General features: G+C 23.8%; 1 protein-coding gene across 1 annotated transcript; it reads right to left on the bottom strand.

Moving 5' to 3' along the window:
* Positions 1–7,449: 7,449 nt before the first annotated feature.
* Positions 7,450–15,067, bottom strand: LOC129613956 (probable helicase with zinc finger domain). The gene is made up of 5 exons (XM_055528304.1): positions 14,514–15,067; positions 13,762–14,449; positions 11,867–13,704; positions 8,820–11,799; positions 7,450–8,752 (listed from the first exon to the last, which is right to left on the bottom strand). The coding sequence occupies exons 1-5, from the start codon at positions 14,904–14,906 to the stop codon at positions 7,968–7,970; spliced, it is 6,684 nt and encodes a 2,227-aa protein (XP_055384279.1). The 5' UTR covers positions 14,907–15,067; the 3' UTR covers positions 7,450–7,967.
* Positions 15,068–17,827: the final 2,760 nt, after the last annotated feature.

Below are 17,827 nucleotides of genomic sequence, written 5' to 3'. Positions count from 1 at the left end.
GATTCACCAATTTTCAAATTTAATATCAAAATTTATAACATAAAGGCAGTGTAATAACAAAAATATAATTTGAAACGAGAGAGAGAAAAAAATTAAATCTTATAAATAATAAAGTAGAAAAAAAAAAAGAGTTAAAACTAAAATATACTGTATATACGTATGTATGCGTGTATATGAATACGACCCAATACACACATAATGTACACAAATCTATTAAATTTTTGTTCTTTTTTTGTATTAATAACTACGATTTTATGGATTAATTGTATGTTTGACATTTTTTTAATTTTTTTTTTTTTTTTAATATTTTTTTTTATTTTTTTTTATTATTTTTTTTTTGTATTTTTGTATAAAAAGTGTGTTTATACGTATGTATATACTTATATTTTTTTATAATAATATTTTTTTTGTTTTAATGTTTTTCTTCTAATATTTTGTTTTTATTTTTTTCTTTTTTTAAATTATTTAAATGGGTATTTTTATTGTTTAATATATATATATATTTTTTTTTTTTTTTAATTTTTTTTTTGTTTTTAACTACATATATTATATATAAATGTATTAACTTTTTATCCTTACCCTATATATATTTTTTTAATTACATAAATTTCATAAAGACCTAATAATGTATGTTTGTAATCAATTATAATATATGCTATGTATATAATATTATTATACATTTTTTATTATAAATTTATAATATGAAACATTTACATATATATTGTACACATATTTATGCGTTAATAAAATTTTTAATATATTTTTATATTTTTAGTAAATTAATTTTTTCTCCTATGCATATATAATGCATATATATATATATATATATATATATATATATATATTTCAAATATTCATTAATTATATATGTATGTATAACTATTAAATTATTTTATCGTCTTAATTATAAAAAAAAAACAAAGAATTATTTTTTTGTTAGGTGATACAAAAAACTAAATCAGTGATCGTTAAATAGTTGGTTTTTATTATTGAAAATTTAACTTTAATTAGAAAATTAATAAATATGTAATAAGTTAAGGATCTATAAACTAAATTTGAAAATAGTGCGATTAAAGATAAGTAAATTATTATAGAATGAGACCAATTTCAGTTGGTTTTTAAATATTGCCAAATTTATTGGAGAATCACTGATAGTCAAACTTTACACTAACTGCATTTTTGTTCTTATTCTTTTTAATTTTTTTCATATAATTTCCATATTATTATATATATATATATATATATATATATATATATATATATCTTTTTATTTAAACATAAGACTTAAACAATTTATGAATTTGTTTTTAAATATTTTTTTAAGTTTTTGATTTAAAAACTATTTTTCATTCTTTTTGTGATCTTATATATATGTATATTTTTTTTCTTTTTATTTTCTTTTTATTACTTTTTTTGTATTTTATTTTATTTAATACATAATTTTCTTTTTTAATTTTTAAATTATATAAATGGTACTTTTTATTTGCTATTTTTTTTTATTTATTTTATTATTTTATTATTTTTTTTTATTTTTTGTTTTGCTTTTATGTTAGAAATTTTATAAATAACTTTATTCAGAATTACATTAACATTTAAAATGTTTATTTGTTAAAAAAAAAATTTATTTATTTTAAAATTTAATTTATCGTGCATATCATGTTTATGTTAATTTTATATTTTATAATTAAAAAAAAAAATTATTTTTCCTTTTACAGACACATTAACTATTTTCATTACTATTGTTTTCATTTGAAATATCAAATTCATATTATTTTACATTAAAAATTAAATCAATTAATTATTATTTATTAACATTAATTGTTAAGTTATTTGCAAATAGATATATTTTTTATTTATATAAATTATAAATTAGTATTTCGAGCTCTAAAATTCTAAAATATGTTTATAAAAAAAATAAAATCGCTTAATTAGTAAATTTAATTGTAATTTTTCAAATTCTCTATATTTCTTTTTCAATAATTTTGGAAACAAAAAGTAATTTTTAAATTATTTCGTAAATTTTCTCTATAGGGATTTCATCAATATTGGCTGTCTAAATAAATCTTTTTTAATATCTATAATGTAAAAAAAAAATATTTTATTAAAAATTTATATGTATTTATATGTTTTTAGTTGTGGATAATTTAATATTATATATATGTTTTTAAAAATATTATTAAAGCAATTAAATATTTTGTTTCTGCTTTTTTTCACTTTTTGCAATATATTGTTTTATCTAAAATTTAAGCAAATTTATTTTATTTAATATAATTTAACCTTTTCAAATTTATTTTGTCTTTTATAAGAAGCATTTATTTTATTCGTAATTTAATTCATTTAATACTACATATATAAATTATAATATATTAAGAAGCAATAAAAAACAACATACAATACTAAAAAAAATCTAAATTTTCATTTATCTAAATTTTTCATCAATCTAAATTTTTGTATAATATAAAAGAACATTCAAAAAAGCTTTTTTTAAACATCATTAAGTACAAAATTTTTTAAAATTAAAACAAAAAATTAAATAACAAATTTATGAAAGTTATATTCTTATTTTTTAAATTGATAAAAATGTAAAAATTTTAAATAAACAATTTTAATATATCAAATATATACATTTTGTTTCGCTTTCATATAATTAGCATTTCGTGTGATATACAAAATACTAATTATAAAAAAAAAAAAATTCAGCAAGTATAAAGCAGAAAATATAAAAGAAAATTTAATTTGAAGCTTTTTCTAATAGTAAATCAAAAAAAAAGGAATTCATAATTTTGTAGAAGTCTATTTTTTTTTCAATGAAATTATTACTTTTATAAATAAATCATATATAAAATATGTTATTTAAAAAATATATTAAATGAAAATGTATTTTTTGTTTTTTGTTGTGTTTCGTTATTTTTAATCACCAAAATAATAGTGTAATTGTATATCCAATATTTAAATTTTTTATAAATATTAGTTATCTAGAGATTATGTTAGAATATTTTAAATATTTTAATAATTACAAATAACTTCCAATTTGATTTATGTTCATTTTATTTTTTTTTTAATTCTTTTTACTTTAATTTAAACAATTTTCAATTGATTATTTATTAAATTATTACACATTATAATATTTATTTTTCATTTAATTCATACAGTATACTGTTATATAATATTTTCAATTAGAGAAATTATCTATTTATTTATGTAAATACTTTATAAATATTATAATAATATATTTATGAAATTGGTGCAATCATCATACGGAAATTTATTAAACTTGATACATGGAAAATAATCACAAATATTTGAGTCGCACCATTTGACATGATGGGTTATTATTCAAAATTTTGAATTTTCAATAATTTGAAATTACTTTCTTCTTTATTGAAAATAAGAAATTATAGATAGCAACACTACATTGTGCAATAATTAACAAAATTCGACAATTTAACTTATATTTTTACTGAAACATTTAGTTGCGATGATGTGATACTGTTCTAAAATTAAGATTTAGATTGCAGATTGACTACTTTAATTTTTTGATAAAAACAAAATTATCATTATGGATTTTTAATTACGAATATTATGTATTTGTATTAAACTGTATAAATATATATATATATATTATATTTAAATTTTTTTAATTAATTCAATTATGTTTCCATAATTATGCATTTGATATATTTATGTAGTTTTTATCATTACATCATGTATATGTTTATGTTGATAAAACAATTTTTTATAGATAAAATATTTATGTGTTGAAAAAATAATTTTTTTTCTGTTTTATTATTAAAAAGTATAATTTATTATTAGTCATTCAGAGCTTGAGAATATATAAAACTATATCACTAGTCTTAATATACATATATCTAACTGTTATATAATTCAAATATGTGTATATATTATAATTATACATATAGTATTTATATATATTATAAATGTTGTGTGATAATAATTTTGCATACAACGCTGATACAAATCACATATCATATTATAACAATATAATGCACATATTAAATTAAATACACTCTAGAAATATTTAAATAAAATCTATTCTTTAAATTTCTTTGTAATTATTATCATGTAATATGAATTGTGTCTTATTTTTTTATATTTTCCACATATATTTATATATATATACATATATATTCATATATATTTTTTTTTTAATTATTACTACATATTATATCTAATATTATCAACGCATAATAATTATAATTTTATAATTTTATTTGTTTTCATTTCATATTTAAAATAAAACTTGTACATATATACTGTTATTTTAATGTTACAAAATTTATAATTTTTTGCAAATTTTTTAGTATTTTTAAATTTTGAGTTTATAGGTATGTACTTGCCTTTATAAATGTATAATGTTTTTATCTTTTTCTTTTTTTTTTATTTTTTTTTCTTTTTTTTTTTATTGTTAGAATGATATAAATGTTAAATTTATTAATTTTTTTTTATTTTTTCTCAGTTTTATTAATTTTTTTTTTGGTTTATAACCTTTTTTTTTTTTTGATTTTTTTTTTTGTTTTTTATTGTATTATATATATTTATATATAAAAAAAATATTAAGTAGTATTAAATTATGTTTTACTTTTTATGAATTTTTTTGTGAATTAGTTCAATTTATTTTAGCTCTCATTTTTACATATTTTTTCCCCAACTACAAATTGGACGCAGTGGTTATTTTTATATTTACAATATTTTTAGTATTATTGCATATTAGAGTGGGCTGTTAATCATAAAATACTTGTTAATGAAATAAAAAAACAAAATTAAAAAAAAAGAAACTAGGTAACAAAAAATTTCAAAATTTTTTGTTGCCTTATTTTATATATAATTGTAATTATTTATAGTTAATATTATAAATATCTATTTTCAGTTCAAAAAACAATTATTGTTATATTAAGATGAAATCCCCACTTATTTTAATATAGTTCGTAATTATATTTAAGAAATGTTGGATAGTAAAACAGTATTTTTAATTATAAATTTAATTTAATAAACAATTTTAAGTCGTTTTATTTAATTTTTGTGAAAAAAATAAAGAAAAAAAGAAAATTTAACTTAAAGGTTTTTTTTAAGAGTAGGTTAAAAAATATATAAAAATAATGCTTTTCAATTGTGTTTTTCACATGTTTTTTTCTTTTCGATTGCTCTTTTTCATTGAAATACTAATGAAACTTTGAAAACAAATTATATAATTACAGATAGTAAATATAAAACATATAAATTTTCTAACATATATTTATTTCATTTTCTTTATATTTTAGGTTTCGATATTTAATTTAATGTTTTATTTTATTTTTTCCCATATTTTTTTTTTTTTGTAGTGAAATTGGATTTTAATTTATATAATTTTATATTATTATTATATGTAATTATCGTTTAAATGATATTTAGTAGAATTTCTGTTTGATTTTGAATTTAATTTTTTTTTTGCTTCAAATAATTTTTTCTCTTTAGTTTTATTCTTAAAAAAAATTTTTTTTTAATAGTATAAATAAATAAGGTATTATAAAACCTTAAGTTTGTTTTTATTTTTATAATATTCAAATATAGAATTTTTTATTGTGGCTGTTATGTACTAATTTTTTATGGAATTTAATTTTATTTTAGAATGCTATAGAAAAATTCTGTTAATTTTCTATATATCTTTTGAAATGTCATTTTGCATATGGTGTATAAGTAAATATTTATTTTATATTTTATACGCTTTTATGTATTTACTTATCTTATTCAGTTATATAACATAAGTAAATACAAATATATATATATATATATATATACATATACATATGATATAATATAAGAATATTTATGCACATATGTATATAAGTACACATAAATAATTAAGTTTTTTTTTAAATATTTATAACTCCATAATTATCTTTAATTTCATTGTTATTATATTAAAAATTTAAATACATATTTTTAAAATTACATAATTTTGATTTAATAAAATTATGTTTAAATTTATTTATAATTTTAAATGTGTTTGTTGCAATTTTCTTACTATGTGTTTATTACATATTTTATTTTCCATTAATTACATTTGCATCTACCTCAGTGAAAAATGTGGAAATGAATAATATTAATCATAATAACAATAATAACATGAAATACGTAAACGTACTTTTGTTACAAGTGAAATTGACTACTGATCACTACTATTTAGTATTTGATCAGATTTTTTTTGCCGAAGCTTAATTTATAATGTAAAATATATTGTAATTATATTACACTACATAAATAATTAAATTACATAAATATATTTATATATGTTACTTGTATTAATTACATATATATATATATATATATATATATATATATATATATATATATATATATAAATTTTGCCTCTTGATATTGTATTTGTCAATATCAAATATGTATTGTAATTTTTGAAATTTATTTTATAGATGATTTTTTTAGACTTTTCAAGATGAATCATTAACATATTATTAATAGAAATTAGCATTTTTTCCAAAATTTTATTATTATATTCTTTGAAAAGTTTATAATTTCTATTCCCAATTGTCAAAAACCTATATAAATATTTATATTATACATAATATTCAATAATTAATTTTTTTCGAAAATGAATTTTTAATTCAAAGTAGGTAAAAAACATATAAATGCAATACAGAATCTTTAAAATATAAAAAGTAGAGGAAATTAATAAAATTTTCAAATATTCACAAAGCATTTAAATCGAAAAATTGAACTCTATACGTTTCCCAAACTTTTTAATAGCACTCAAAATACTTAATTTAATTAAAATATGTATTCGGAAACTGCTTTCAAATTTTATTTGATTTGCAATAAGTTGTTTTTAGTTTTTTTCTAGTTTTAAGTTTAACGCAAAATAATTTAATATCGTCATATAAAAGAAGAAATAATATGGAAAGTAAAATAATATCAATCGGTATGAAAGTTTCATATTTTTATATAAAGAAATTTTGAATGAATTGTTAAAAAATTTATTCTTATTTGATTACATTATAATTAACATTTTGAAACATATTTTACTATCAAATGGGAAACTAAAAAATTAATTATTAAAAAAAAAACTTTTGAATATTTGAAACATGAAATTTTCTATTAAAAAATATATGTGTTTTATGTAAATTTTGATATTTTTAAATTAAGATTTATATTTTCTTTAAATCTTACACGGAAATTTTTATTTTATTAAAAACTAGTAGCAAAAGAGGAAATAGATAAGAACTGATTGATGACATTTTCATTGCAAATTTTTAAAATGTTTTATACTATTCATCTTCATTATAAATATTTAATGTATGTATGTTTTGCTAAGATAATCTTAATTAATTATTTTTTTTACGTAATTAACTTTCTTTTAAATTTAAACAAAAATTAAATCTTACATAACTTTTGGAAAAAGTTTAACTACATTTATGTGTACATAATGCATCTTCTATATGTAAATATATATATATATATAAATGTTTGTGTACATAAATACAACAGAAATATGCCTAAAATAAGTTTAATATGTAAGGAAAATTTATAAATATAGAATATTTTTCTTTAATTTATTATTTATCTATTTCTAATTGATTCCTTTTTTTTTATGTGTTTATATTTTTAAAAATTAGATATACATACATATATATATTTTTTTTAATTAGTTTTTTGGTATTTTTTAATTTTTTTTTGTATTTTTCAATTATTTTGATGTTTTATGTATAAAAAAATTATTCTTATTAATATTTACATAATTTTCACTGAGGCAGACATTTGTTCATTTTTTTTTTTTTATTTTCCTTTAGTATTTCTTATTTGTGTTAATTTTAATATGTTTATTCTTAAAATTCGTAGCAAACTCACAAGGCCTTACTTAATTTATCAAATAATGTTTTTCCTTTTTTACAAAACTTTCTGTAACTAATACTTCCCTTTTACTTTATATAAAACTGAATTTAAAATTCAAATACTTATTGAAAGTAATTATAAAATCCATTAGACCTTTGACCAAGCTCTCGAATCGCAGCGAATGGGTCTTTTTCTTCTGAAACAGTATTATTAGTATTATTATGATTTTGTTGCTGAGATGTCTGTTGTGATGACTGCTGCGGTTGTTGTGTAGCAACGGCACCTTGGCTTAGAACTGCTGCATAAGTTGTATGCTGTTGCGGAGGATGAGGAAGCTGTTGATTTTGGTTATGATGTTGTTGTTGTTGCTGTTGCTGTTGTTGCTGCTGTTGTTGCTGTTGATGTTGTTGTTGCTGTTGTTGTTGCTGTTGAGATTGGTGTGATTGTTGATTTTGGTGTTGTATTTGATTTGAAACTGTTAAAGTATTCCTAGTATGGCCAGAAGCCGACACATTATTTGCTAGTAATAAATCGCATTCATTTTTAAAAGAATAATTATAAAATAGTTTTTGTATTGAATTCACGTTGCTATACGGCGAAATATCAGTCGTATTGAATAATGCTTCATATAAGTTCGATCCAGCAGTTAAATTATTAGCACAATTTGCTAAATTATTGTTTTCTAATAAATTATCTGGTGTTGAAGAAGATATTGATTGGTTATTAGATGATGTTGAGCTATGGTAATCCGTGCTTGTGCTGCTATTATTACTTATAGTTCCGATACTACTGGTACTGCTATTACTTCCAGCAATACCACTGCTGTTACTGCTCCCCAAGGCATGTCTTCGATATAATGGCACCGACTGTTCACGACTTGTTGTTGTAGATAGTCCTAATTCGGTGCCTAATTATTAAAAAAAAAAGTAAGCAAAGTCATTATGAAAATTATCACATAAAATGTAATTGCTTACCGTTCATCAAATAGTTTGCATTATTTGAATACATAGAAATTCCAATATTTTTTTGATTTTGCTGCACAACAGATTGTGGCTGTGAGTAGTTTTTCATATTTGGAATACTCGTGTTAACACTATTGTTTTGGTTGTTTGAATCGTTGCCAGTCATTCCTAAGAGGTCTCTTAAAATCGGCTGACTGATTTCGTTCCCGTTCATCAATGAATTAAATACCAAATCGATTTGTTGATAAAAATTGGGATTGGTGCTATCATTGGCATTGATTGCAGAAGAATTATTGGAGTTGTTTACTATATTTGCTCCGTGATTACTCATATTTGTTGTATTCATTAATCCAGCTTGTCTTTGATTAACAAAATTATTGGATGATGATGATGTTACTGCTGGTATTGAATTAGTTTTATTGTGGGTATAACACATTACTTGCTTTAAAATTTCTGTAAATTTATTAGCAGCTTCTTGGCCATGCATTTCTAGAAGTCTCAAATACCACTTGTACTGTGATTCTTTTGCTTCAAAGGCCATGTCATAAAAATTCATGTTAGGTGGTAGTAAGAAACTGTAATCATGATATTGAGGTAAATTTTGTTGATGTAAATGTTGTTGGTTTGCTATCTGTGGAGTTGTATTATTTAAGTTCATTGGAATATTGTGAACGTTGTTTAAAAACTGGTAATCTTTTTCTTTGTTGAGTAAAGTGTTACCGACTGTTGTTTGACTTATATGATTAGGTCTTAAAAGGTTGTCTAAGTGATTTTGTTGCTGTTGTTGCTGCTGTTGTTGAGCAGCCAATAAAGCTACAGCAGCGGCCTGCATAGCAGCGGGACTGGCCGGACCATTAGTTTGCTGATGAGTTTGTAATTGATTTCGCAACTGGTTAATGACTAAAGAATTTTGGTTACTTTGAAAACTTGAAGATGGTCCAATATGATTTGAAGAATTCTGATACATATATTTATTCATAGCACTTAAATCATGTGAATTTCGCAATGAATTTGACTGATTAGTAGAAGTTGCCGGATTAACAGACGAGAGATGATTTGAAGCCTGTTGAGATGGTCCCAACATAGGAGGACCTCCGGAACTTCCACTTGGACGTATATTCAAATTCATGTTGATTGGTTGTGGCGCAGAATTTTGACCTAATTGGGTTGTTGCTTGTGGCATTACACCGCCTGTATTATTTAATCCAGGTGGACCACGCATACTTGGTGGTTGATTGACCGATGTTTTCGGCACTACCCAAGGATTATTTTGAGGGGGTGGTCCCCAAAGCGAAGCGTTCGGATTATTACCTTGATTTTGTTGATTTGAAACAGGATGAGCTGGGTGAATGGATTGAGGCTGGGATTGATTTGGATGTTGAGGAGGAACATAATTTGGCCGAATCATTTGATTAGTGGAGTGCTGTTGTTGCTGCTGCTGCTGCTGTTGTTGTTGTTGTTGAGACCACATCATGTAAGATGAATATTGTTGGGCATTATTTATATTATTTTGAGGACCATGTAAATTGTATCCCTGTTGTGGAGGGGGTTGACCAGCAGTCGGTGGCGGACGAATTGGCATTTGATGATTATTATTATTCAATTGTTGGTGGGATCCTTTTTGCACAATATGCTGTTGTGGAGGAATCGAAACATTATTCTGATTCATCATTCCATAATGATGATTTGTTCCATACATCGAAGAAATTTGGTTACTTTGCTGTTGTGACTGCTGCGAATGCATAGAATGATGATGATGATGATGATGTTGTTGTTGTTGCTGTTGATAGTGGTGATGTTGTTGTTGTTGTTGCATTTGATGGGAAGATTGGTGACCGCCTACTGTACCACTGGACATTAAATACATTGCTGCTTGCTTGTTAAGATACGCTTCTGGTTGAAGAGCTCTTGGAATAAATTCTGGAGCTAAAGGATTTAAAATGTAACTTCTTTTTAATTCCACACCATCTAGTTGAGATCGTAAGAATGACCATGTTATTCCGAATAATGATTTATTTTGATTGCATATATCTATAAAACGTTCCCAAACTTTACGGCATCGTCCAATAGAGCAAAGCGCTACTGGATCACCTACGACGGCTACAAGACTTTGAGCCCTGGTTATTGCCGTGTTTAAGAGCTTAGAATTGCTCAAAAATCCATAATCAGCATCATCAGTATTAATTACGGTGTTGTTTAAGGAGTTTGATGGCAAACATGTTCGCCTAGTACGTACCGTCGATAAAAACACGGCTCGAAATTGTTTACCTTGTACATTGAGAACTCTTTCAACTGAAATACCGGGCATGCGTCTTTTTCTCAGCTCAGATCGAATTCGAAATACCTGGTCAGCATATGGTGTCATTATACCGATACTAGAATCATTTATTTTGCCCCAAGAGCTGGGCCATTTTTTTCGTAATTCGCACACTCTTTCCACTACCTCATATACTTCGGAATTGTTATAAAATGCTGTAGAATTTTTATCTTGAACATCTTCCCCACGAGTTGTAAAAAACGTAAGTGGGTAAAATCTGTCATGTCTTGGTTGCTTTCCAGATGCTATCAACTTCTGTTCATAAAACAATTCAGAGGTAAATCGTATTATTGCTTCATGAGCACGATAATTTTCACATAGTAAAATTTTACACGGAAAATTTGACGGATAATGATCATACAGTCGTTCCAGCAAAGATATATGAAGTCTTCTTTCCTTTGCAAAATTAGAAAAAAGTTCTGGACTCATTTGCATATGATCACCAGCTAAAACAATTCTGGTATTTTCTCCTGCCAAAGCCAGAGGCATAATAGCTTCGCACTCCATTGCTTGGGCAGCTTCATCTAAAAATATATGAGTAAAAAAACCTTTTGGTAACCCTAAAAGAGCTAGTTGCATCGAAATATTCAGTGTGACAACAACGATACGATGTTTTACAATATCTTCCACAGAAGGACGTCTAAAATTACCAGAAGATGGATCTATTATACAATACTAAAAAAAAGCAGCGTCAGTCATTATTCTTATATTGTAAAGTATTATGGTATATTCTTATATTTACCTTTTGAACAACTTGATTTACTGTAGCTACCCATCGTTTATGATAATAAACTCTTAATGGTACAGCTTCTTTCATCCCCTTTTCTACCCAAGGATGCAAATACTCTTTGATATATAAATCAGCGGCTGAATTAGAATGGGTGCATATCAAAATTCTTGACTCCGGTTGTGTCAATAATTGCTTAATCGCTTGCGCCAATGTGAAAGTTTTTCCTGTACCAAATGGTCCAATTAATAAAATTGGTGGTAAACTACAATTTATTGGAGTAGTTATAGCATTAACAGCTTCCTTTTGTTTAGCGTTTAACTTTGGATCGCAGACCTCAGACCATTGCTTTTTCGGAGTCCATGGGATATTAGGTTCTATAAATGTGTCTGGAAATATAATTTTGAAATCAGTGATTTTGTCAACAGCATTGTGCCATTCACAATATGATAATCTGTTCAATTGAAATTGAATATCCACTTGAACGTCAGTGTCCGATTTTAAACTCATTCCCTGCACACATTTGGCTGACAATTTTAAATACATCATGTTTTTCCCCTTATCTTCTATGAGGGCTTCAAAAACATCACGTTTTTTCTTTAGATGCTCGTCCTTTGGAGTTGGAGAAAGATACACGCTCAAACAATTCGACAAAATTAGGCGACCAGCGGACGTATCTTCAGATATATCTTTGTCTAAAGTCATTAAGCCAAAGAGTTCCCCTGAATGTGAATATTTTGCAGTGCTGGTTGCCATACCACTTGGAGTTAACATGTAACTAGACGTTATTCTTAGTTTAGTCGTTAAGTTATATCTTGCTACTTGTTCGTATCGCGCTATTTCTTCAACATATAACAGTTCATGAATACGCGAACGATAATTATTTTTAGTTAAACGTTTTTCTATTATAGTTGATTGCGTTAATGTAAAAGTAGCAGCACGGGGACATGGATACCTTTCAAGTAACTCTTTTTCCAGTTTTTGATCGTGTAAATAAGAGTCAGTCTTTAAATGTGAGCCAATGGTGGTCTCGAATTTTACTAGATTGCAATTGGTTTCGTCCCATCTTTGCGCTGTAGAGCTTATTATATCTTTTTTAATTTCTTGAATTTTTTCGGCATCACCTACTGGAAGAACATCTACACATAAATGTTTGACCAGCACTGGCTCTGTACCAAAATCAAAGCACACTGATTGACGAAATGTGCCGAATATTTCTGTATTAAAGGTTATTTTTATTTTATGTTCCAATATTTCGCTGAATTTTGTTAGATTTACAAATGTTTTGTCAAATGTGTTTGAAATCCATTCTTGATCTGATTTAAGTTCAACTTCGTTATTTGAATTTTTTGAACCTGAATTATTGGATTTTTTACAATTATTTATGAAATTTATTTTATTTTCGCCAGGACATATTGATTTGATTGAAAAATGGTTCCTATGGGCATCTTGTAGCAATGCAACAGCCTTTAAGTGTTTTCGGCTTTTCAGGATAAAAACCCATTCCCGTTTGGATACTTTTGAACTCATACTTGTGACAAGTTCATTTGAGCACTGTTCTTCTACCCCATCAATTTTTTCACACATTACTTTGTCTGGAGATGAGGCTTGGCCCCATTTTTCCAATAATTCTTCCGTATAACTTTTTCCGTATAGCTCTTTTTCACAAGCTTTTTGAAGCCTCATTTTTCTATATTCGAAACGTTCTTTCCATTCATTTAGTTCGTCTAACCCGTGTGCCTCAACACATTGATTACCATAATGACAACTTTGCGATTCTGAAAAGCTTTCACATAAACTATAAGAGTCTATTGTGTAGCCTCTTGGTGGAGGCCGCCATTTCCAATCTCGTCCTAGTAAAATAAAGCAATATAAATATGTATTCGTCTTAATTATTTGAAAATACATACCTTCGTCTGACATAATTACGTTTTGGTGTGTTTCAGTTTGACAATGTTGTCTTAATTCATTTTTGTCCTGAAAAGTTATTGCGCAATATGAACATGTAACTGTTCCATCACTGTTTTCACTTGCTTTTTCATTTAATTTAAGATTGCTAATTAATTCAGAAGCTGAACTAACAGTATTTGTTTTAGGTTTCTGCAGTACACTTATAACACCAGTAATGTTATTCGAACTACCACTTTTACTTGCAATGTTACCATTGGAGCTATTATTATTACTAGAGTTTCCGTTATTATCACCACGTTGTTGTTGCTTAATGTTATTATTAATAGTATTGTTACTATTATTATTAATATTATTACTATTATTATTTGTATTATTACTGTTATTATTATTACTTATGCTATTAATATTATTCTTAACACCTTTTAAAGTTAAGTGTTTACTATATTTGTCTAACGGTAAATTATTTGTAGCCCAATGTTCTAATTTTGTATCTATTTTTATAATTTCGGTGTCTATTATTTCAGCAATCTCACTGATTGAACTAATTGGCGCTTTACTATTAAACACTAAAGACCCATTTGCATATTTGACATGAGTCTTATAACGTTCTAGAGTTTTAGATATATCATTAAAAGACGGTTGGAGTGAAATTTCTTGAATCCAATCATTAAGAGCATCTTCAGCTTCCTAAAAAGAAAATATTTGCAAGAAATTATTACAAAAACAATAAAAATTTTGTTTTTATACAAACCGTAAATTTTTTTAAACGACATAATGCGTACACCAAACGTCTTCTAACTCTTGAAATTGTAGTACTACATTCCAAACTTTTATCACTTAGAATTGTCAATATATTTTTTCCTTCAACAATACATTTATCATATTTTGATAATTCAAAAAGACATTCGTAACGTCCAAGAAAACATATAATAGTTTGATCGTTTATTGGAGAATTTGGTCCGGGTTTACCAAAAGCTTCCGTTGTTGTTCCTGTATCATGTTTTCTGTTTTCTTCCAATATTTGATCGTACAAAGTAAGAGCTTCTGACCAAATATGTTTACGTACAAATTCATGAGCTTGATTTTCCTTTTCGGCAATATTCGGAGAAATTGTCAACTGCTGCGATTGTGATGCAGTTGACATTATATATATGTATATATATATGTATATTTATATGTATATAAATATATATGTATATGTAACGTTGAGTAAAATATAATAGTGGTTGTTTTTAAATTTTACAAAAAAGATAAATGTTTAAACGAAAGATATAAATTATTTATATATGAATGCATATATACACGATGAACTTTTAATATTCACGATTTCAATAAAACTATAAACCAATCTTAATTATTTTTTATATTTCAAATTTATTTAAGATATCTTAGTTTTCAAAAAAAAAAAAAAAATTATTCAAAATAAAAGTTTCGAAATAAAATTATAAACAAATTGTTTTTAAATTTTTCTTACAGGATATCAATATGTATTAATTTTCTTTTATATTCAGTAGTATAAAATAATATTTCGCAAGAATATGCTGGAATAAAAAATACAAAATTTAAAATTAATTAGAATTATTTTGAATGAATGATTATTATTATTTTAATCAAATTTTATACAATATAGCTATATTTAATTTATGTATGTAATTAAACTTAAGCAAATTTTTAAATGAAGTAAACAGAAAATTTATATATATATATATATATATATATATATATATATAAATTTTAAATGTAAATATGTAAATACCTAGGTATACCTACCTACCTATTTAGGTAGATACTAATTCAATTTTATATGCAGTATCTGCATATACAATTAATTAAAAAGATAAAACAAAGACAAAATTTTGAAAAAAATTTAAAGTTTTCCATAAATAAGGAATTGAAGAAGTATAAAAAACTTATTGCCTAATAATTTTTTTATTTTTCCCGCTAAAGGATAATTAATTTTTTATTGTTTAAGCTCGCAAATAAAATAATAAATCATACATATATAAGTAGGTATCGATATATTAATTTTTTTATATACATATTTTGTGAAATCGGTGACTTTATTTTCTATTGATTTCTGTTTCAGTTGTTTTATAAATTATGTTGATTATTCAGATGTTAAGGAACAAGCAGGAAGTTATCTACGTAAAAAATAATTTGTTTCATGTCTCAGCCAAAAACAAAACATGAACCAGAAAAATTTAGAAAAAAACTACCTACATAATATGTACATATATAATTTTATTAATATATTAATAAAAATTAAAGAATCAATTTTCCATTTTATTTTGCTTTATGGGAAACAAAATATAGGGGAGAAAACAACAAGGTTTTTTTTCCAATTTTTAATTACTATATATAATTAATTGATTTTTCAACAAAAGTTCATTGTTTTAATTTTCATATAATGAACAAGGTAAGGTTTTATTAATGTGTATGACTATATAGATATATTTTTATACATAAACACACATCATAACATAAACATATACAGTATGTGCTTAAATATGTAGGTATTTTGTGTGAAATTAAAATTTAATTGATATCAGAAATTTAGTAAAACAAATATTATGGAACTATCTGTAAATATATTTGATATAAACACAAAAATATAATGAAATATAAAAAAAACTTTTTAATTTTTTTTTCCATTAATTATAAAAATAGGGCATTCTTGCAGTTAAAAAAATGCAAATAGCTATGTATTTTTTTTGTTCAAAAAAAAAAATTGTGTTGTCAAAATGTCGGCAAATAGTTCTTTTTTTAATATCGTTTTTTTTTTAATAATTTTATATTTTTATTTTTTCCAACAACAATTTGTATTTTCATTTCTTAAATGCTTAAAAGATTATATCATAATTACTAATTTCACCTAACATAATTGAAATAGACGCAATTTCCATTATTATTTTGACATTTTGAGTCCACATAAGATTTTTTATGACACTACATTTGTTAAAACATATAAAATTTTTTTTTTATCACCATATTTTTATTTGCACTTAAAATTAACACAAATTTCATTTTTTTTTTAATCAAAATAATTTTCTTTAAATTTTTCTTTTCTTATTATATATTATCCATTTTTTTCTTTTTTTTTTTGAATAAAGAATATTATTACTAGTCATGTCTTCCACAAGAACAGCAAATTAAAATCCCAATGCAGATTCATTTTTTTATTCTTCATTTATTTTCATAATTAAAAACCTTTTTTAAATTAAAAACTAAACGAATACTTATGAATTTTTTCTTACCGTTTATTAATAACGCTTTAAAATAAAAAATGAAATTGAAATTTCACATTTTTTTTAATGATTTACTTTCGGACACTACAATTTTGCAAAATATTAAACAAGGCTAAAAAAAAATTGAGAAAGTAGTGGTGACTGGAGTATATGACAAAATGTCATACTGATAACGTCAAACTGGTAGCTACCGCAATTTACTTCATGTTTTAAGCAAAATATGCGTTTACATAACAAAAAAAAGAGATTGAGTTCGGATTCATCACAAAAAATTATGAGTATAATTCTGGCTAGTTTAATTGTATTCAGGATTTTACTAACCATACATGGTTCAATGTCTTACTCAAGTTATTTGACTTTATATCAATTATATATACAATAGCTGAACATCTTTTTTAAAAAGATTGAACTAAACGGGTGCGTACAAGGTTCGAAAACTACGTTGATTTAACCATTAACTAATAATAATTAGTTCTGCCACAATCAACAATTCAACTTCAACATACATACAAAATATAACAAAAGAATAAAAATCATTAAAACATACAAAATATAACAAAAGAATAGAAATCATTAAGATATTCACATCATACATAATGTTAGGAAATAGTACAAACAAATATACGAGGAAAGAATAATTTTAACATATTTTGATTCATGATGCATTTGGATATTTGTAAAGGTAAACACTATTCGAAAAGAAACATAATTGTACTATATATAAGGTACATACTATATATCTACTCAACATATTAAAAACTTTTTGTTATCTGCTTTTGTATGATAACTAGATCAATGATTTACATACGTAAACAAGATT

Source organism: Condylostylus longicornis, unplaced genomic scaffold (genome assembly GCF_029603195.1).
Source record: "Condylostylus longicornis isolate FDR11 unplaced genomic scaffold, ASM2960319v2 ptg000098l, whole genome shotgun sequence".
NCBI lineage: Eukaryota > Metazoa > Arthropoda > Insecta > Diptera > Dolichopodidae > Condylostylus > Condylostylus longicornis.
The sequence above is the reverse complement of the archived record's forward strand: the minus strand, read 5'-3'. Positions and strand labels throughout refer to the sequence as shown.